The 23,685-nt window shown below is 45.8% G+C and overlaps 1 protein-coding gene across 1 annotated transcript in view; it reads right to left on the minus strand.

The window, feature by feature from the left end:
• LOC146194517 (uncharacterized) overlaps positions 1 to 23,685 on the minus strand; it is a 55,605-nt gene that overhangs the window by 13,647 nt on the left and 18,273 nt on the right. Inside the window, exons 3-4 of the mRNA XM_084596577.1 lie at positions 14,350 to 14,423; positions 11,009 to 11,092 (exon numbers count right to left, since the gene is read on the minus strand). Coding sequence (XP_084452703.1) covers positions 11,009 to 11,092; positions 14,350 to 14,423 — 158 coding nt within the window. The remainder of the gene's footprint in view (positions 1 to 11,008; positions 11,093 to 14,349; positions 14,424 to 23,685) is intronic.

Consider the following 23,685-nt stretch of genomic DNA (forward strand, 5'->3'; position numbering starts at 1 on the left):
AGTTGATCGGTAGCGGCGGCCGTACGAGATGAGGAGAAACGATGAGTTGATCTCGTGCTCGGTAAAAAACAAGACACTTTCCCAGAGCGAGCGGCCGCGAGAGTCGCCCGCAAGACTGCATCCACCAAGAGGACACTTCCGCGGCCGTGCTGCGGTCTGCGTTATTATACTCTCAGCTGGCTACGCTGCGACCACGGTTACACCGTGGCTGCGACCCATTGTCAAGGACGCGCGCGGCCCGGTCGCTGCCCCGAAGAATCATGTCGAAGCATGCTCGGAGGAGCGAGGATATCCCTTAACGTCCGCTGTATACGCGATGCGCAAAACGCCGACAGCGCCGCTTATCGCTAAAGCCACAAAGCGTAGGCGGGCTCGGTCAGACGCTGTATATGTCAGCGTCTATGCGCGCGCGTCGTGCCTTCGTCTTTGGTCGCGGTTTAACAGATATAACGTCGCTGTCAACCTTTTGCAATGTCTGGGAAGAATTGCTGCGTAGTTGGTTTTTCGAACACACATAAAACCTTGCCAGGAACACGTTTGCGTAAGTTTCCAGTGATGCTCCACGAGAGCGACGGCGGCCGTGAATCGCGGCTGTTCGACGCAGAAAGCAAGCAATCGCACCGAATGATATTTGTTCAGGTTAATGTCATTATGTCGACGCGCTGCTACACGACCAAAGCTAATGCCATTTCCAAGTTATAGTAACTGTGATTGATATGCAAATATTGAAGTTCCTTCAATATGTTGCGAAGATGACGGCGCTGTAAACGAAAGGAGCCCTTAAACTGACATTCATGCCTAGCATACCTTGTCACCAACCACTTGATTAGGAGGATCAATTACAAATCTAGCGGCCGTGTCGGCGGCGTTTCTTTACGAAAGGGTACGGAAGGTACTCACGGCTGCGCTCGACTGCGAAACGCTTACGAGTTTCAACAACGTACACTTGCCGACGGCGCTTTTATAGAACCTTCGAGTATCGCCCTACGGCGCATGCATACAGCCCCGTTGACTCCCGTACGTTTTCGCCAGATCATTCGCTTGCCGTATTAAAACCCGTCGAAGAATGCTTGAGCTTAGTTTCATCAAGAAAGTATACGACAAATTCGTAGCGCTTGCCACAACGCATGCCGCCTGCTTACCGCAACGACGCTGCCCGCGAAGACGGGCCGACGACGGCGTTCTGGCCGTGCTAGGCCCTAGTCGTCGCTAGGCCTTAACGCCTAAACGGTTTCGTTTAAAAGCCGTAGCTGGAAGTGCTTTGGAAATAGTAAATTTCCTGTTCTTAAGACTGACTTACTATCAGTTCAATTGTCTCACAAATTGTCTTAGAGGAAACTAAAGGTGTAACTTCAGCGACGCCACAGCAGCGCAGCTAGAGAACGAAATCGGATGAGCTGCATCACACCGGCGGCAGCTGCTAAAAGCAGAAATTTGCTTGTATTGCTGTTATCACTTCTTCCAAAATCTCGTTTCATAACAGCGATCCTCAGTAAAGATATTTTCTTTTTCAAATTCCTTCTTCAAATTAAGAGCGTACTATTAAGATGAACAGAGCATACTATTTTGAAGATGGCGACTGAAATCCGTCGTGTCGGCGACTCGACGCCGACGGACCGCGGCAGCAGGAGCGACCTGTTCCGCTTGCGCTGAGTGCAGTGGCGAAGGGTTTACTGGCAGCGATGAGTGCCAGTTTTTTTTTTACGATGCTATTTGTCAGAGTTCACATAGATGACTAGCTGCAAAATTATAGGAGCACAGTAGTATTTAATGCCGGTGGCAATTTTGTAGTTTTTTTTGGGTGTATCTTCTCACCGAGTCTCTGGTGCCGACATAACACATTTTCTCGTTGATCGAATTGCAATGAGTACTTCAAACTGATTCGATACCTCATCATGAAAAGCCATTATATTTTCATCAAATGTCATTATATGTTCTCATGTAGCAGCAAACAAATATCAAATAGCATTAAATTTGTCGTGTGGCAGGCCCGAATGATAACTATGTTTTCTGCTTGTCATTGCACCTTCCGTGAACACTTCTTGTTTAAACGTGGTCGCCTCCGCTAGTCGGAAAGATACAATACGTATTAAATTTGTGAAACACTTAGCCAGACGATCTATAGCGTGCATTGACATCCCTCAGCACACGGCTGCATTTTGCGTTTCGCCTCCACCGAAACACGGGCGGCGCGGTCGACATCGGATCGGTTACTCGATCCTCCTCACTAGCCTGATCCACTGCAGCGGGTTATTGTAGAGATAGTTGCCAATATGCGTTTTGAAACTTTTCACGTAATTACTTTGATGGCAAGAGCCAGTGCTAATTCGTGTTGTCTGGCAAGATTACGAAAACATAACATGTCGCTGCACTTGCTATTTACTTAACTCTTGCTACAGCAACCGAATATTCGCTATTTTGTTGATGGTGAGAAGGCTGGTTTGCAAGCTCGCTGGCTTTTCCTGCGGTTGCACCGGTACGAAACCGTTCGCAGTTTCGACGACGCTGCCTATATCTTACTGTAGCAATATACTGCATGCAAACGAAGCAAGCGTGTACCATTAAGCAAACAAAGAACGTTGGTTCATAGGTGAAGGAATGAACGAATTAGCGTGACGTTGTTATAAAAGCGGGGCACTCAAAATGTCCTGCACTTCGTATACGCAACCTTGTTGACGCTCGTATACAGCAGACGCTTGATGCACATGGAGGCGATGTAGTTCCAGACGGCCGTGATATCGAACACATGTCCACTATTATAAAGTGCGATCCTTAATGCGCACACTGTCACAGCGGAAGTGCTCGCGAGACGTGCACAAGCGGCAGATCGCACGCGCGCACCACGGCCACGCTTGCCGCATGAGGCCCGCCTCGGGTTCCGACGGCCGCCGCTACGCGGCTTTCAGTGGCGCCCCAATAGGCGCTGCACATGTCGTATATGGGAGGCAGATTGTGACAATGAGAGGCCATCGCCTTACAATGGGTATATTCCGGCTGATGATGATGCTATTAACGTACTGATGCCAGTGGTATAACATTCAGGCGCGGGGCAAGGTGTTATTCCTATATTTTGTGTTCGGTGTCTGAAATATAAAACAATTGGGGTGCGTCTTGACAATAATTGTGAGGAAACTATGGAAAAATATAAGATAGTATCATCAGCAGATTTTTGGGAATGTTCTAATGTTCTCATGCATAGCAAAACTTTGGGTTTAGATAAAGCGATTGATGTGTTTATTGATAGGAATGGCATATAGTTTGGGTGGAATGATTAAAACCTGACCTGCTGTTCGGCACTAGGGAAGGGAAGAGGAGAAGAAAGAGGACAATGATGAGTGGCGATGTGGGGGAAGACAAAAATACATACAGGCACGGAAACTTGTGTTACAAGCGTCATCAAGTCTCCTGTCGCATAAAAACTGCAAGGAGCCCGTATTTCGTGTACACTCTACCCTTGTCTTGCAAAGCGCCCTGCAGAAACTCCTCCGACAGAGGCCTCTCGTTCAAACGCTTCAAGGAAACGGCTAGCACTTTTCGTACGCGCGCATACACTGGGAACACCAATATATATGGTCCACAGTCTCTGTAATGGCACAAGTTAAAGACTCCAGTTAGTCAACCTGTCCAATTAAAAGAGAGTACCTGCGTGTTAAAGCCACATTTAAACGAAGTCTATGAGGGAGCATCCTTGATGGTGCGGAATTTCAATCTGAGCATAAAAGGACGGTTGTTCGGTAGGGTTTTCGTAGACCGCAGTTCTGGGCATCTGACTGGGCCCAGTAAGCCGCCGAAGAGTTCATACAGTTCGTAAGAAGACACGTGGTATCCGGGCTTGAAAAAGGCGCAACTGTTTGGAGACCACTGCTGGGGGCGCTCATTTCTTCAGCATCGGGCTGCTCCTTTCGATCGAGCCCGTAGCGTGCAGAGATCCATTGAAACATTACGCTATGGCCTTGGAGTCAGACAAATATTAGGATATCCATGACGTTGAGTGCCAGAGACTGGTAGGCGGTTTGGCATAAGAACGTTTCTAACATTTGCAATGCAGTCTTTCAGTATGTGAATATACACCATTTTTGAGGTGGTTCCCAACATATGTAGCGAATAGATTCCCGAAGGGCTACAAGCTCACCAGCAGTTGACGTAGAATTATTACCCAAAGTAAATGAAGGGTTGTTGTTTGAGTGGGCATCACCACGGCTGCAGATGATGCCGGTGCTGACACCTGTCTGTCACTGTATGCATGAATATATTTATGATATTTTGAATATATGGGCACCAGAGTAAGGGGCTTTAGCCTACACACAAAGTGGCACTTTGGATTTCTTTGTTATCTCAGGAACACATAAGCGCACCGAAGGTGTATCCATAATCCTTGATGACTGGTCGGGATGATATTGTAAGGTATAGCCTGTTGGTACTTGCGACTGATGGCAGCGGAGTGCACTTGTAAAATTGCAGTCCGGCCCATCATTCAGAGCCTTCATCAGTGGATGGCAACGGGGGTCGTGTAATTGCTCGTAAATAGATACAAAGTGGTTTTGTAACAAAAATATCGATATTGGGCCATCATGTGCCCTTAAATTGCGCCTTTGTTAGAAGGGGATCTGGCAATCCAAGACATATCTTCAGCATCTGCGCTTGCACGCTATAAATACCGCAAGCAGAAAATGCTCATATTATAGAGTATTGGGAGACTGTACCGGATGTAACATGCAAACAGTCTCGTAAAGCCGTATTAAGGAGCGCTCAGTTGGACCCCATTTGATGCCAGCTATGAAACGAAGTACATGGCAAAAATGAATTAGCCTTTTCTTCACCATAGTAATATGTTTCGACCAAGATAGTCGGTGGTCAATAATTACTCCCAAGAATCTGTGCCGAGAGACGTACGGTATTACGACTTCATGAAGATTAATCAAGTAGCTGCGGACACATTTTCCCGTAAATGGGATCCCTGCGCACTTTTATGTCGCTAAGAGGAAACCTTCACGTCGTAGGTACATCGATGTCGATGACACAGCTCGTTTCAATCTCGCACGTAGTTGTGGGCGCGTTAAACCAGAAGACCAGATGCAGATGGCTTCAGCATATGCACTGATGTGGATGTAGGTTGGCAGTTCATTCATTAGGCCATTAAGCGGAATGTTAAATAAAACTGGACTGAAGACTACTCCCTGTGGAACTCCACGACTGACCTGATGGTGGGTAGTATCTCCTTCAGGCGTAGTCATGTAAACAAAGCGGCCACTGAGATAGCTCACAATCCAAAAGTACAGCCGGCCACCAACTTCCACGTCGTCCAGTCCATCAAGAATAGCATCATTGAGGACGTTGTCGTAGCTGCCTTTATATCTCACAATAAAAAGACAGCAGCTACTAGTCGACGGTGACGCTTTTCGTGTTCTACTGTCGCCGCACGGTTGATGACGCTTTCGACGGAAGAGAGTCCCCGATGAAATTCTGTCATCATATTCGAATAAAGAATATTAGGTCTTAGAAACTACGGAAGTCTCGCCAGCGCCAGTCGTTCATAACATTTCCAACACAGCTTGCTAGGGCAACAGGCCGGTGTGAGGTAAGCACGAAAGGAGGCTTTCCAGGCTTCAAAATAGCAACCAGGCGGCTAATCGTCCGGTGGTCTTGGACCGTACTAGAAATACATATATCATTTGAGTAATTATGTTGCGCAGTACGAACCATTCTTGCCTAGGGTAGATAAAGTTGAATGAAAAATCCCGTCATGACCAGACGCAGATGAACGCCGACATGAGGCAAGAGCGGCGTCTAATTAAGGCATTGAAAGGGGCAAGTTGTATTGGTCTTTCGGCGAATGTGGCGTAAAAACCTCTGAAATTAGTAATTGTGTCTGCGTTGTGCCAGCAACCATTTTACAGAAATCTACTACGTCAAATTCATTGCGGCGTTGACAAAGGGTCAGGGCACGGAAAGGGTGCCTTTCTTGCGTAGGTGAGCGCAAACTTTTTGCAGCATGCCAGATACGCGACAGGGGCTTACGGGGATCCAGTGAACAGAACAATCTCCAGCGCTGTCTTTTACCTCTCAACGTGACGCAATACTTCTCGTTAAGCTCTGCGAGCAGGGGTGAGATTGCATATAGATTTCCTACTTCTGTACTTTCTTTCAAACCGCTGAAGGATTGCGCGTAGCCTCTCATATTCCACGTCGGTAATAGACACTAATGGAGGCTCATAAACAGAGCGAGTGTTCTCACTAAGAGGACGTAACCAGGCCCTCTGTTGGAGATGGTGACTGGAGATCCACGCAGGAAGATTCTACAGATGCCCTAAAGGCGGGTTAACCTGTGTATCGCACACGAGACGATCGAAGTGGCAGGTGCAAACCACGTTGGTATGTGATCACTGCCATGTGTTTTCACATCACTGCACCATGAAAAAGAGCGATTGAGGCTTGTGGAAACAAACGCCAGATGCGAGCAGCGCTGTAGGTTGTTCAACGTATAAACCTTGGTGAGCCGTAGTTTATATTGCCGGGATCTTGCCTATGCATGACGTCTGCCAGGTCTCTTAGCCAGTTGCTCATTATGGCACTAACTCCAATGAGGGTGGTGAGCCTTAAAGTAACCCCCAATAATATGAGGAGCTGAGCGACACAGGTTCGCTGAAGGTAAATAACTCGTCCAAGCCATCTTTCGGGGGAATATAAGCGCCGATTAAAGAAAAGACACTTCTTTTTTGGGTAATATCAAACAAATGTGATTTATGCTGTGGAGCTGTAGAGTATGGCAGAGGTGTGCAACGTCTCGGCGTATACACACAAACATTTTGACTGTTCCGTCTGTTTCTAGAGACCATAGGAAAACATATCCAGAAATGTGGAAGGCTGCGGACGGTATGTTGGGCTCATAGATGGCAATCACAGGAAAGCGTTACTTCTGGACCAGCTGTCGGAAGTCACTGAGACGACCACGCCGACCTCGGGCATTCCAATGCATTAGTGCACGTGCACTAGTGCGCCGATGTGACTTATTGCAGTGCCGTCAAGAGAGGCTCAAATGCGTCCGAACACTGAACAGCAATCCGTGTTTGTTTTCGTGTTGAAGATAGAAAGCAGAACCCGCATTGAATGAACAAGCTGTTCCAGCATTTCGTTCACCTGCTGGCTGTCAGGGTTGTCGGTAATGTCAGCACGTGTGGCAATCAAGCTAGGATGAGGCATGACGATGGCCTTTGATGGTAGAGCAGGCCACTCAACATCAGGAGAGGACGATAAGACAACAGTTTCTGACTGAGGCTTTGCATTTGCCTGTGACACAGGAGCCAGCATCTTCTTATCGGGTTCAGGCTCAAGCTGCTGTGGCACCTGAGCTGGCCTTAACTGTAAGGTGTAATTATTCTGATCAGGCTTGCTTTCTGATTTCTTGGTCGGCGTCGGAAACGGCGTTTGCGGCAACTAATAGACGCAGCCTCTTCTTGATGAGCCGAATTGTCTCTCATCTTCTTTGGTATAAATAATTCCTGCCGCTTTTTCGGCCATCGCACCCGAATAGTTAGAGATTTTGACAGTCTCCGTCTTGCATGTGTCATACTGGTGTGCACCGCGGCAAAGATGGCATTGTACCTTGTTTCCCCAAACGGCACTCACTTGTATGATATTATTGATTTGCGGCACTGAACAGGACTTTGAACATACAGACTGAATTTCTCACATATCCCAGTTCAACTTGGGATGAGAGGGATTCAGTTTGAAAGACTAATTTAACACACTTCGATCGACCGAAACTATGAACGTCCACAATTCGCACCGAAGAATTTATCGGTGCGGAGAGATTGCTGTCACCTATCTCAGGGTCAAAATGTGTAAATACATCTTCAGTAGTCTTTTCCCCATAAACAACAAAGGAACGGACTGGCATGTTGTGTACCACACCAGTTTATTTCAGCTTGTCTATTGTAGCCCGGGGTTTGACATCCACGGTGAGGATAATCTGCCAAGGATGCATTCTGACCTCCTGAACCTCAAGATTAGCCGTCGTCGCTGTTAGTACGAATGCAACAAAAAAGGTTCATTGCTTGTCAGCATTCTTTTTTTTTTACGACCACGTCGTTTTCGATTTTCTGCGCAGCTTCCTTTTCTTGTGGCGCGACCGGACAGGCCTGTAGCTGCCGTCGGAGTAAATCTCAGTTTCTGTGGAATCATCCGTCGAATCTGGAAGCTACACGTCTGCGAGTTTGAGGTAACCCCCTGAGTACGCCTAGGCCTGCTCTATGGTGGCGAGTGGGCGTAGGGCTCGTGGCCCGCCATCCAGAAGGATGGCAAGATCGCAATCAGCATACAGAGATAAAAAAATCCAGAAATGTGGAAAAGCGCTAGCAAGCGATATTCGGAAACCTCCACTTCTCGTGCGGGCGTACCAAACGGCTCTAAAAATAATTCCACAAAAATAATAACCTAGCTTTCGGAATCTTAGGATATGGAAACAAAAATTGAGGCAAAAGTATTTCGATTAAAATTTACCGGTGATTGATTCCGCTAAAGTTGATTAAGATTCGCGAAAGCCCTGCTCAGTATGTTTTGGAATGGTTTTGCTTGGTGGTTAGGCATTTAGAGACTGGCGCATAATTGAAAATATGTTAGGCTTGAGGGCAGAAAAGGCGCGTTGTCTGTGTTACTTAAAGGTTGACGCCTCTTACAAGTTACGGCATATAACTGAAGGTAAATAAGTCGTCGGTTCGAATCCCTGTCAGAACCAAGTCTCCCACTTTACCAGAAGATGAATGCTAAATGGGAAGCGACATGACACCACCGTGAACGCCTTTTGTGATAATCATGGTATTACCTCCCATTATATTTCGGTACAAGTTCCTGCTTCGACTATTGAAGTGTAAAGACTCCCATCATTAAAAGTGCGCTTTTCCATAACTTAATATAATAACACTTCGCTTGACGAGAATCGTTATGTTTTAGGATTGGACCTGAAGAAGGCATTTGACAGTGTAAAACACGATGCTATTCTGCAGGGCCTCACGGAACTAAATGTAGGAGAAAGGATGTATGAATATGTAAGAAATTTTTTACCAGATAGAAAAAGCAAAAATAAGATACCAGGGGATAAAATCTCAGATATTCGAACTGGGGAGCAGGGGCACACCACAAGGAGTGGTGCTATCGCCCACACTTTTAAACATAGCCATGCGTGGACTTCCAGAAAAGCTAAAGAGAATAAAAGATATAAAATTCAGCCTATATGCGCATGACATAACCATTTGGACAAACAAAGGCAGCGATGCTGAAATGGAACAAAAAAATTCAAGAGGAGGCAAACAACACTGTACAATATGCAAAAGAGAGGAGCATGAAATGTTCCTCAGAAAAATCGGAGTTGTTTATATGCAATCTGAAACACCTGAGACAAAAAGAACAAGTGGACGTCAATATAGAAGTGGAGGGACGAGCAGTACCCAAAGTCGAGCAAATGAGGGTGCTAGGAATGGTCCTCCAAACGAACGGGTACAACGAAGAAATGATAAAGAAACTGGAAGGACAGGTCATACAAACGACCAACCTTATAAGGGGAATAGCTAATAAAAAAGGAGGCCTTAAGGAAAGTAACCTATTAAGGCTCATACAAACTTTCGTAATAAGCAGGGTCGTTTATGCCACGCCATACTTAGACCTGAAAAAGGCCGAAAAAGACAGAATCGATAGCATGATCAGAAAATGCATTAAAAGAGCACTACACCTCCCGGCAGGTACCTCCACGGACAGGCTAATGATGCTGGGAATACACAACACCTTAGATGAAATAATTGAGGCAACACTAGCTACACAACAAAGAAGGCTAGAGAAAACTAAGGGTGGAAGGAATGTATTGAGGGAAATAGGTATACAACCGAAGGAATACTGGGAAACGACAGAGGAAATGAGAGTGGAGGTCGAGAAACGGATTCATATCCGCCCATTACCAAAGAACATGCACCCTGAATATAATAAGCAAAGACGAGAGAAAAGGGCCGACACACAGACACGGAGATTCCGGGCGGAAAATGCAGGTAGAATTGCATATGTAGACGCTGCATACTGCGGCAAAGGAAAAATGAATGCAGTCGTACTCAATGGCAAGCGAGAAATGGTTACAGCAGTTTCTATAAAAACAAAATCGATACAGACAGCGGAAGAGGCTGCAATAGCACTGGCTCTTGCTCAGACCGAGGCAAAATACACAGTCAGTGACAGCAAAAGCGCAATCAGGAGCTACACCGCTGGAGTAATAGCAAATACCGCGGGTAGAATCCTCGATCAAACGCGAATAGAAAGAGACGTCACCCTTGTTTGGACGCTAGCCCACGGCAGCGTGCCTGGAAACGAGGCGGCACACAAACTAGCCCGAGATCTCACACACCGGGCTGGAGGAGTGCCACCGGAGCAAGGCAAACAAGAGGACCTGATTAACTATAGTGAAATAACAATGCACTACATACTGAGCAGGAGGGTCCTACCACCACCAGACTCCACGTTAGGCAAAAAGGAAGCAGTAGGACGGAGAAAGCTACAAACAAATACATACCCGAACCCAGTTCTTGTCAATCATATGTGGCCAGAGCTACTATCAGACCTATGTTCCTTATGTAAGGAAAGGGGATCTCTAGATCACATAATATGGGAATGTGCAAAGTCACCAGGCAGGGCTAAATATATAACTAAAGACGCCTGGGAGACCCTTCTGCGAAGCTCAGACCCAAGAGCCCGAAGAGAAATTGTTCGACTGGCCGAAGATGCCGCTGGAGTCCAAGAACTATACTGGCCTGCAACTAAGGCGACTGTCCCACCTTCCGGGTCAAACCCCCGAAGAGAGGGATAGTCACTCTGTTGGACGAATAAAAGTTCTCTCTCTCTCTCGTTATGTTTGGTGAACGAGTTGACATGGCAATATGCGTAGCTGGTTAAAAGAGTACGATTGCTTATGCTCCCAGATATTTCGCAGTAATAAGCATATCATTGTTAGCTCATTATATATTGTACTCACCGTTAGCAGCATATCGATGACGAAGCAAAACACAGCTTGAACAGTCCACGTAGATTGTGTGAAAATCTTCTAGAGGGTTATTTTCTGAAAGCAAAAAAATTATAGAAGCTCAAAATAACTGGGTATGTCAGTACGGGGAGTGGATTGGGGGCAGAGAGAACGAAGGACAGCTTAGCAGCCATACTTGCAGCGCGAAAGATATTTCTTCCCATGCATGAAGAAATCTTTTTCTGCCGTTCTAAGCGCTCCTACAAAAAATGACACTTATCACTGTCTGTTTCATTTTTTCTTGGCGCAAATTATATTCATTGCTCACAGCGCTAATAAATTAAAAGTTAGGCATAGGATTTGTTTGACTGAAAATTATTCTTGGACATCTAAAACCCGACCTCCTCAGGGCTCCTTGTCTTGAATAAAATCCAAACGCGGTGAGTCAGATGTGAAATCATTACAAACTGCTGCAGCTCACTTGCAGCTGGCAGTATTTCAGCCCCTTCAGTGTCACACTGCGAGCTCAGTGAGATACACCGCTCAATTTAGAGACTTCGGCTGAAGATATACCAGAGCACATAGAGGTTACATTTCCAGTATTTTACGGCAAGTTGCTGATAGTTGTGCAGCATATCATTTCCAAATACAGCGTAAACTGTTTATGATTGTATCCATGAAAGCTGATGCCGAAAGCTGAGAATATTATAAATAATAAAAGACAACAATGTTTATCTTCTTTTTTGCATCAAGTAATCTCTCCTACTGCCATTTGGCGCTTATCGTCAGGCGCAGTAATAATATTCGTAAGTATACTGCTTTTTCAGTAAGCTCTTCTGGTCCATAAAAGGGTTTATTGAAATTCGTTGTAAAACCACTATGTCTTTCTACAGAGTAATCTGCATGTAGAAAAAGACGATCTCCTACACATCCTTATTTTCTCCCAAGGTTTGCAAACATACTGCAATACTGACCACAATTCGATCCTTTCGGTCACACTCTTTTTGGTTGCAATTAAACTATAGCAACGGGATCGTAGTGCTCAAATTAACAACCTCCAGGATCAACAGGGTCAGCGACAGGTGATCCTTTATTATTCATTTATTTAATACCCTCAGGGCCCAGAGGCGTAAAGAGGGGGTTGGTACAATGCAAGCAGAAAAAACACACAAAAGTACAAAAATGCAGATTGCTTAACAATAATTAGCGCGGCCTTGAAAAATTGCGCGTCCACAACTGCGGCAATGGAGTGGGGAAGGCGGTTCATTCTGTACAGGTTTTCGTAAAAATGAGTTGAAAAGAATGTTGCTGCGGCAGCGGGGTACGGCGACCTTAAGCTGGTGATCAATGCAAGATGATACATATGAAGGCTGCAAGAAAAGTTCGCTTTTAGGTGACGGACAATGAAAGAAAATTTTATGAAACAGAGATAGGCGAGAAATTGTTCTGCGGGAAAGTAGATCTGGAAGTCCAAGATTTGTTTTCATTAAGGAGACCCTAGTTGTGCGATGGTAGTTGGAGGTGATGAAACGAGCGGAACGGTTCTGTACAGAATCAGTGAGGTTAATTACGTATATTGAGCAGGATCCCATATTGCCGGTGCATATTCAAGTTTGCGCCTTACCAGAGTTTGACACATAATCAGTTTGAGATGTAAAGGTTCTTGAGCGAGGTTACAGCGCAAATAGCCAAGAGTAAGGTTAGCATTGACAGTAATGAAATCGATATGGATGTTCCAAGAAAACTTATTGGTTATGTGAACTACAAGATACTTATAAGAAGATACTCGCTCCAAATTATCGCTTTTAATATAGTAGATGGAACAATCAGGCTATTTGAATGACGCGAGATTCTCATGCTCTTACATTTATTAGTATTTAAAGTCATTAACCATTTATCACACCAATTGGAGATGCTGTTGAGGTCGGATTGAAGGATATGACAATCATGTGGACTTGTTATTTTGCGATAAAGAACACAATTATCTGCAAATAATTTAATAAAAGAGTTAATACCGTTAGGTAGGTCATTAATAAAAATAAGAAATAATAAAGGACCTAAACAAAGCCTTTGGGGACAACGAATGTCACGGCACAAAAAGATGAAGTACAATCATTGGCAAATGCAAATTGAGAGCGGTTAGCCAGGGGGCATTTTATCCATCTAAGGATGTTCAGATCTATATTTAAAGAGCTAATTTTAAAGAGAAGCAGTTGATGTGGAACCTTATCAAATGCCCTGGCAAAGTCCAAAAATATGCATTCAGTAAAAGATCCGTTGTCTAATGCAGAGGCAATACTGTAGATGAAAGACAGAAATTGCGTTTCGCGGGAGAAGTATTTACCGAAACCATGTTGGAACGGACTAAAAATGAGTTGCTTTCGAGAAATGACACGAGGCTTGAATAAATCCCATGTTCAAGGAGTTTGCAGGGAACAGATGTTAAAGATATTGGCCTGTAGTTAAGAGGAGATTGGGGGTTACCTGATTTGAAAATCCAAACCACCTTGCCCACTTTCCATTCTAATGGCAATGAGGAAGGCCTAATTGATTGGGTGATAATTTGTGACAGAATGAAAGATGAATACACTTCAGTGTTTTTCAGAAACTTCGAGTTGATTTCATCAACGCCGCAGCAAGAAGACAATTTCAATTTTATAAAAAAATTCATAACTCCCACTGAATCAATAATGACAGGTTCCATTGGAAAGAAATCACGTTTAGGTACGAATGGCATCGCACCTGAAGGTGGCTGCGAAAAAGATGACGCAAACGCGTTATTTAGCAGGGTGCAGCATTCCTCGCGGCTCATGACTTCATCATTCCGATCTTTAAGAGATATGTCTTTTCTGATGGGTTTGATAATATTCCAAAACGTTGCCGGCTTGCTGGAGAGAAGTGACGGAAGCTTGTTGCTGAGGAAAGTAAGCTTGGCTTCCTTAACAGCAGAGCGATAAGAGGACAAGGCATCCCTATATGCGCACCAAAGAGCAGGTATATTGTTGCGTTTAGCTGATCGAAAAGGCAGCTTCTTCTTATTCAGTAATCGTTTTAGGGCAACGGTGAACCATGTCGAGCGCTGTTTGGCGAAAATTATCTGTAGTGGTATATATGTTTGTTAGAAGAGTTTCTTTACTACGGAATAAGTTCCAGTTTTCTTTCACTGAGCGCTCAGAAAACCCTTTAGGCGCTTTAACTCCATGTAAGCTAGCAGTCACTAAACAAATGTCTTGGAGGGTAGCCTTGGCGATTTACTGCCCGCTTTACACACAGTGAGTCTGGGGTAACAGCAACATGTCGGCTTAAATATGTAGTATGGGATCTCCCGGCATTTTAGAGAAGTCTGCACTCACCGTCGTCCGGAATGAATGTATGAATGTCCTTTCCCGTGTAACACGATGACGAGCCCAGCACATAGGTCCCGCTCCTGGGAAATGAATATTGCAAGATATTCAACGATGCTCCATTCATTTTAATCTAGTTAGCTACGATTCGGAGAAGGTATCCGCTAATTTAGGTTGCCAATTAGTTGCCTCAGCAAGCCCTTAAGTTGCTCTTCTGTCATTATCTTTGGTGCTACGTTATTTCATATTGCTTGACTGTAACTGAAAACAGTAATCTTAGATCATGTGATCTTAGCTGCATACTAGGCATCAGTTTCTGTCGTACTTTGTTCCAAATAGTTTAAAGAAGCTTTATATTTGTTAACAGAGATAATATTTAGGAAGTGTTGCAATATTAGCCGCATACGTTTCTCCAATAATGTATGCTTCAAAAGAAGCAGCGCAGTTAGTAGCTTTAATACCTTTTCTGTTCTAGTTAAAGGCCTGAGAGATATCATCATCATCATCATCATCATAATCGTCAGCCTGACTATACCCACTGCAGGGTGAAGGCCTCTCCCATATTTCTCCAATTAACCCGACTCTGTGCTAGCTGCATCCACTTGACCCCTGCGAACACCTTAACCTCCTCCTCCTCCTAGGAAGATAGGAGGAATAGGAAGATAGCTCATCCTGGAGAGCTGTCTTCCTATTCAAAGTTACAAGAATCAAATGACAGCACCAAGAAAAATTGTTAGTCTTCTTTAGGTAAAGGGAAGAGCTGCAAAGAATGTCATATATGGCGTCAAATTTTATCAATGTTATTTGTTTGGTTTTCTTTGGTCATTATGTGATTCTTTGCCTAAAAGCAAACGATGCGCCTTCACAGAAAAATATCAGGCCAAGTCTATATCGTCACGCTAATGACGACGATGAAGGATGGTGATGGTGTGACAGAAGAGGAGGAAGAAGCGTTGGTTTCGGGGCGCTAGTAGGCTTCATCTTGTTCCGCTACATCAGCACTGTAAATTAACACCCCTTCTTATTTCATCGTAACAACTTGGTGGAAGGTGCTCCGTACGATCCCCTCGATCCCTACCTACAGCGCTGCAAGGCCAACTGGAGCTTCGACGTAGTCACCGCATCGCTGGACTGCCACCGCTCACGACCATTATGGACCACACCGACACAAACCATGCAAGCCGCGACGCTGCAAGCCAGGCTGGCGGCATGCCTGCCCACTCCAACCCAATTCCGTCCCAGCCTTACCGGGAACCACGCCCTTTTGCCGGAGAAGAAGGTGAGGATGTTGAGAAGTGGCTACTTGATTATCAACGAGTTTGTCGGTACAACCGGTGGGACCCCCTTACCATGCTAACAAACGTCGTTTTCTTTCTCACTCACACGGCTCTGGCCTGGTTTGAGAATAACGAGGATAACTTAACGACTTGGGAACGGTTCGCCACCGAGTTAAAACTGCGTTTTGGCGACTCTGTTCCCAGCAAAAAGCGGGCTGAGCAGACCCTTGCACAAAGAGCTCAATTACTCGATGAAACTTGTACAACTTACACAGAAGAGATCCTCAAGTTATGCAAATGTGTCAATTCCAACATGCCCAAAGAAAACAGAGTCGGTCACATTTTGAAGGGTATCGCGGCGGACGTGTACAACTTCTTAATCGCCAAAGACAGCCTTGACACTGTCTCCGATGTTATTAGACACATCCGCGCGTTTCAAGCTTTTAAAACACGTCGTATTCCGCCGAAATTTGGGCGGCTGGCCAGCGTGCCTACCGTGGCCAGTCTTGATGACCATGCCCAACTAGATCTTCCGTCGACTATCCGGCAAATCGTGCGCGAAGAACTTCTACGGATCAACACGCTTCCCCTGCATGAATCTGCTGAGGTTTCTGTCCAGAGGGCCTCTAGACGGCCGGCTTCACCACCACAAGCGATTCAAGCACAGCATTTCTCTCAAGCTCCTGAAATTGCAGCTTCTATTGACTACCCGCCAATGCATTTTGCCAACCCGACTGCGTCGATGCTTGAAGCCCCAAGGTATGACGTCACCTCAAGTGCACCTAGATCTTCTATTCGATCTACAAGGATTCCTGTGCAGTGTGAGCATTCAGCCAGACCTACGATGCGCCCTGCTGTGCCTGGCTCGTATCCACAACAGCATTTTATTCCTTCCCCACCGATATGCTACCGCTGCGGCGTCGAAGGTCACATCGCCAGGTACTGCCGCAGTAGGTTCCCGCCACGCTATAACCGCCCGGTGCCTCCAGCAGTACCCAAAAATCGGCAATACAGCCCCGTTTTCCAGCAACCCACTCCCGGTGGGTACTTCGGTAACATCCAGAACGGGAATCTCCGCGACCATTCCCCAGCATCTGAGCGAAGTGTTACTCCTCCACCCGCCTTCCGTGCACGTCGTTCTCCATCACCGCGGCGGCCCCCCATGCCGCCCTATCCGGAAAACTAACCAGCGCGACCGATGGGGGTGAGGCCGCTGGAAATGTGCTGTGTGCCAACATCCCTTTAACTGCAATGTTCAAAAACAAAATTCGTGTGTTCATTGATGGCGTGTGTACATTAGCTTTGGTAGATACGGGTGCGACTGTGTCTGTGATGAGTAATCAGTTTAGGCGCTTGTTGGGAGGCAAAGTGATGTTTGAATATGACCATGCTTCAAAGTTTTGTGGTGTGAGTGGAGAAGCGTTGCGACCACTGGGTGTGTGTAGTGCGCAAGTGTCTGTGGGTGGTGCAAGTTTTCAAGCCGAATTCTTAGTCCTAGCCCACTCTACACATGACATCATTTTAGGAATGGACTTCTTGAAGTTTTGTGGCGCTACCGTGAACTGCCGAAGTCAAGAGGTTCATTTTGATGGCTCGCATCTGCCGACACTTTTTGAAAGTGGCCGGGATGAAGAAACAGTTTTCAGTATTACCGAAGACACCGTAGTTCCACCCTTGTCTGCCATGTTCGTCCCCGTATCCGTTCCACTTCTTGAGAAGGTTTCATTCCATGCCGTGGTGCACCCAGTTCACTCAGCATGCCTGAAGAAAAATGTAATTATCCCTCACTGTATGATCTCCGTGCATCACGGTAGTGCCTCGTTATGGACCATCAATCCATCGTCCGAGCCCGCAGTTTTACCAACGGGATTGAAGCTTGCCTCCTGTGGACCCGATGCGCCCCGCGTCGTTGCTTTGGTCACAGATGCTACGAGTGCCACCGTACCTCTGCCTGCTGATGAAACTTCGATCATCCGCATGATCAGCGCCGATCTGAGCTCACCTCAACGCCGTACTCTTGTGGATATTCTTCTACCTTTTTCGCCTATGTTTGACTTTTCTGAAACAGATGGACCAACCTCTCGCCCTGCACATCGGACCCATCATAGCATCGACACTGGTTCGGCTCGTCCAATTCGTCAAAAGCCATATCGCGTGTCCCCATCTGAGCGCAAAGTCATTCATGAGCAAGTGGAGGACATGTTACGGAAGAAGGTGATAAAGCAGTCATCTAGCCCCTGGGCTGCCCCTGTTATTCTTGTACGCAAGAAAGACGGTTCGTGGCGATTCTGCGTCGATTATCGGCGTCTAAATTCTGTTACGAAAAAGGACGTCTATCCTCTTCCTCGCATAGACGATGCCCTCGACTGCCTCTCTGGTGCGTCCTATTTTTCTTGTCTTGATCTCAGATCTGGCTACTGGCAAATTCCAATGGACCCTGCGGATAAGAAAAAAAACAGCCTTCTTAACGCCAGATGGCCTTTATGAGTTTAATGTTATGCCATTCGGGCTGTGTAATGCGCCAGCCACATTTGAACGCTTTATGGACACAGTTTTGCGCGGCATAAAATGGGACATTTGTCTTTGCTATCTGGACGATGTCGTCATATTTGGGAAATCCTTCCAAGAACACAATGACCTTCTAGTACGTGCCTTGAATTGTCTGCACAACGCCGCCCTAATTCTGAACTCCAAAAAGTGCCGCTTTGGGGAGCGCCAAGCGCTGGTGCTAGGACACCTTGTCAATGGTGATGGTGTAATGCCGGATCCCCAGAAAACTGCCGCTGTTGAGTCTTTTAAACCCCCGCCGACAGTGAAGGAGTTGCGCAGTTTTCTAGGGTTGTGCTCGTATTTTAGACGCTTTATACATAGCTTTGCTGACGTTGCTTACCCATTGACGTGCCTTCTCCACAAAAACTCTACTTTTAACTGGACACCAGGCTGCGATGCGTCATTCCGTCAACTGAAGTTTCTTTTAATATCGAAACCCATCCTACGTCACTTCGATCCTACTGCAATGACAGAAGTACACACGGACGCAAGTGGAATCGGTCTTGGTGCAGTCCTTGTCCAACGGCACGATGAACGACAGCATGTTATCGCGTACGCAAGTTGTACCCTGAGCAAACCGGAGCTAAACTACACCGTCACCGAACAGGAATGCCTAGCTGTAGTTTTCGCTGTGGAGCGTTTCCGTTCATATTTGTACGGACGTTCGTTTACTATCGTAAGTGACCATCATTCACTCTGTTGGTTGCGGAACCTTCGAGACCCATGTGGTCGCCTCGCACGCTGGGCCCTCCGGTTACAGGAATATGACTTTGCCGTGGTGTACAAAAGCGGGAGGCGTCATGCAGACGCAGATTGTCTTTCTAGGATGCCAATGGCCACGACTGGACCTGAAAGCGACGATTTCGACAATTATATATCGACCCTCGAGCCAGCGTTCCCCGACACGAATATTTTTAATACGGAACAGCAAAATGATACCAGTCTGCAGCCTCTCTTTGCCCAAGCCAACGTACCTACAAGCCGTTTTTGAGTGCATGATGGCCTCCTATGGGAAAAGAGTTATTCGCCTGTCGGCCAGCGATACCTACTCGTAGTTCCCAAGACGTTGTGCACGGACGTATTGCGTGTTATGCATGATGATCCAACTTCTGGGCATTTGGGATCGGTTCGAACACTCCACCGTGCTCAAGAAAGATTTTACTGGCCCAGAATGCGCTCGACGGTTGAACAATACGTTGCCAGTTGCAAGCAATGTCAACGCCACAAACGTCCAACTGCAACTCCGTCTGGCTTGCTGCACCCTGTGAAGACCCCGACAGCACCGTTTGATCAAGTAGGCATTGACCTCGTAGGTCCGTTTCCGAAGTCCGTGGATGAAAATCGCTGGATTGTAATCTGCGTGGACTATCTCACACGTTACTGTGAAACCGCCGCTCCTCCATCTGCTACGGCGCATCAGGTGTCGCTTTTCTTGCTGCACTCAGTCATCTTATGACACGGGCCGCCACGAATTGTCATCACTGACCGGGGCCGACAATTCACTGCTGATGTTGGTGAAGAGCTCATGCGTTTATGCGCCGTAACTTTCCGACACTCGACGCCATACTATCCCCAGACAAATGGCTTGACTGAGCGCGTCAACAGAACGCTTATCAACATGCTAGCCATGTATGTGGACGCAGGGCATAAGAACTGGGACACCATACTGCCCTTCATCACGTATGCGTTTAATACCGCCACTCATGAGACGACTGGGTACAGTCCATTTTTTCTGCTCTATGCCAGACCACCACGCTACTCTCTGGATACTATCCTGCCCTTCACAAGCCGTGAAGACCCCTGCCTGGCTGAGACCCTCTGTCTCGCCGAATAAGCTCAGAGAATCGCCCGATTACGGTCTGGTGCTTCACAAGAACGTTCTAAAGTGCGATACGATGCCAGTCACCGGCGGGTCACGTACTCTGTAGGTGATTTAGTCTGCTATGGCGTCCAATTCGGCGCCGTGGCCTACATCAAAAACTCTTGGCCCATTATGACGGCCCATATGTGGTTATCAAACGCATTAGTGATTTAACTCATGGAATAGCCCGCCTGACAGCATCGGGTCGCCGGTCTGCCAAAACCGAACTGTGTCATGTTGCCCGCTTGAAGCCGTGTCAGCCTCGCACGACTCACGAACACGCCCAGAGGGCTTCGTCTGAGTAGGGGGGGAAATGTCACGCTAATGACGACGATGAAGGATTGTGATGGTGTGACAGAAGAGGAGGAAGAAGCGTTGGTTTCGGGGCGCTAGTAGGCTTCATCTTGTTCCGCTACATCAGCACTGTAAATAAACACCCCTTCTTATTTCATCGTAACAATATTATAGAAGTGCTGAGTGCTACAAACGGAATGACATGGTTGTGTCACAGGGTACCGACCAAAGATAGGAAGAGGAAAAATGCTGTCGTTCACTTCCAAAGGAGGAAAACGTGACATTTTTTCAAATCGCCAAGAAAGAAAGCACAGCAAATGCTACCTTAGATTCGATGCCAGATGAACCAGTCTTCATAAATGAGCCCCTTTGTCCGGCAGCGAAGTCATGCCTTGTGCCCGGAAACGCGGACAAAATCGGAAATTCGTATCGACTAGAAAAGGATGCGTCTTTGCAAGGAGCACTGTGTCATCTCCAGCCATAGCGATCATCCGAGAAAGCAATCTAGACAAGCAACGACGCGCCACTTACTGCTCTATCTACACACCATACAGTTGTCCGAAAAAACGAGCTTAAAAAGACCAGCGACGGTTAGGCGTAGCTTAGTTTTGAGGGAAATATTGCCTCTAATATCAGAAATGGCCAGTGATTTTGTTTGTCTTAACGTATTACAAAATGTCTTAGGCAACACAGCATAGAGAAGTGTGAAATTGCTGCCTTTAAATGAGGGATCTGAGCCACTAGTAGCCGCCTGACCGAAACGATGGTGGGCTAGTTCGTAGCCAGATCGTTTTCTGCTGGTCCGCAAAGCTCCTTGGCTTTTTCTTTCTCCATCGCCTCTTTACGTAACTTCTTCTCTACAATCTGGCCCACGCAGGAACAAGGAGCCATAGTGGGGACTCTAGGAGAAGAAGCAATAGCGGGATCATAATATGACTTAAGGCGGCCGATGTGGACGTTCATATGTCCATGGCGGCGAAGGTTGCTGGAGGTGGCTAAGGAATCAATGAGGTCATATACAGCAGAAGTTTGTTGCGTTACACGATAGGGTCCGTGGTACTTCGCAATTAGCTTGGCGGACATGCTAGCTGGAATCGAAGGAACCCGGTGCCATACGTGAGAGCGTAAAGGAAAGGTGTGGGCAGCGCGATTGTGGTCGCTGTGGGCTTTCCCATTATTCCATGTTGATGATCTATGTAGAGAAAAAACGATTACATATCGATAGCGTTAAAGGTTAAACTTTTAATTTCGACATCTTTTATTCTCTGAGACGTGGAACAACCAAAATTGAATTATTATATACCGCCCAAACGTTGTACTAACGTTTAAATCGAGCAGATAGGAGAAGATCGGCATGCCAATCTTAACCTTGTCTTCGCGTTGTGAAGTTGTAAAAGAGCACAGCCTCCTCGCAGATTGCTATAAAATACTTGCCGTAAAAAAGAACAGAAATCAGTTAACCGCACTTTGCTGCCCTCCAAATGGTATCATTGGTTCGTCCTTCGAGTTTTTTGAGCGTTTTCTTCCCAACCCTACTGACTCTAAATTTAAACTAACAGTTCGTGGAGATATAAGGATTGATTTAACTAAATCGTGTTTTGTATAGCCGCAAAAGTTCAACCAATAGGTGAGTGCAATGCTTCTATAATACAATTTCGGTACCAACACGAATGAGGTCATCAATGTCATCATTTCTTGATTTGGTCCTCATAAATACACCTGACGAAAACAGACGATCACGAACTTAAGTTTCGACATTATTGACTAGCACCGTATAGTTTTGCCCTTACAGCGCAGGAACTTTAAATATACACAGACATAAATGAGCACCTAATGTCCTATATCAGCACAAGCCTTAGGTACCTCTAAATAATCATGTTGGTGTGATTGACTGGACGTTCATTTTTTATACAACTGATGTTACCAGAGCATATATCATGTTGACCAGCAGATTTAAAACATTATTTACTCATTGCTTTCCACTGAGATCGTACGTATAACAAAAAAAAAAAAAGATTGCAAGCCATGGATTACTCTTCAGGTATTAAGAAATATTAAAGAAAATAAAACATTTTACCACAAATTTCCCCAGACACAGAACCCAGAAATATGGCGGGAATACAACGAAATTCGCAACAAATAAAAAAGCGAAAACGAGAACTTTTAGAAGGATTATTATCATCGCATCTCTGAGGCAGATTATCTTCGAAAGAGATATAGAGTATAGGAAAATTTGAACACCCCCATAAACGCCATCAACTTTTGTCTCATTGACAGCGTTAACATAAATGACTAAGTAACGTAGAGATAAGCGCTTACTGATATTTTGAATATTTTTTCCTTCAAATAGGAGGCAGAAATAGCTGTCGCATATCAGACAAAGACACACCAATAAAGTCGCATAGCATACTGCCCCGGCAAGCTTGCGCTAGCGATAAACGTACTGTTTTCCAGAGCTCTAACAGCACTTGTAGAATCGATGTTGACTACTAAACACATGATTAATGTGACTGCACCTGTGTTGCCACGTATATTTAATTGTTCACTCCCTTCTGGTGTAGTATCAGAAAATGTGTTTTAGTGCGAGGGATCGTAAACATAAGTTTTATGTTGTGTTGGGTTTTCTGGAACAAAAGCAACTAAGCCAAGAAAGAGGTTTGTTTATATCTTGTGGTTAAGGACTATTGTGTTTTTAAGCTATTAAAGCTTGATCAGGAGAATTGCTTCCTCTAGGAAACATAAATCGTGAAAAATTTCGACCAGCACATCAACTCCCAAGAGCAGGTTGATATAGAAAGTTATCTCGCTGTAAAAATGGGGACAATATTTTCTCTTAATTTCTCAAGTGCATGGAATTAAAAGATTTGATTCTTTGGTAGCTCGTCTTCATATTCTTTGTTTATAACGAAGCCATGTGTGAGCTGGGAAGACGATATGAAGTAAAAAGCAACAACAAAAACCTGATCAGGTAAGAAAAACGGTACCTGATTAATAAGTTGCAGATAGCCATTTTAACACGCTAATCTCGATGTCACTTTAGGCAAAAGGTACAAGTAATTTACGCCTGTCTCCCAAGTTCCAATAGTATGCGGCAACCGCGACAGCCTGACGTCTCATAAGGTCTTGGGCGACTTCCAGGCTTTTTTTTCTTCAAATATTGCGAGGTTTTCTTGTGTATGCTGGGTACACGCTATAAGGCGACAACAGTGGGACACGTGAAACATCGCCGCTGTGCAGACACGTGGCCGGACGACTCGTTTTTTACAGTGCTTTTGTCGCGGCGCGTTCACAAAACGACGTTTTCCTCCCTTTTCTCGGACGGGGACATTTGTCTACCAGTAGTAGAACGTCATAGCTTCGTAG

Source organism: Amblyomma maculatum, chromosome 3 (assembly GCF_055883805.1).
Source record: "Amblyomma maculatum isolate TAMU_Amacu chromosome 3, ASM5588380v1, whole genome shotgun sequence".
Classification (NCBI taxonomy): domain Eukaryota; kingdom Metazoa; phylum Arthropoda; class Arachnida; order Ixodida; family Ixodidae; genus Amblyomma; species Amblyomma maculatum.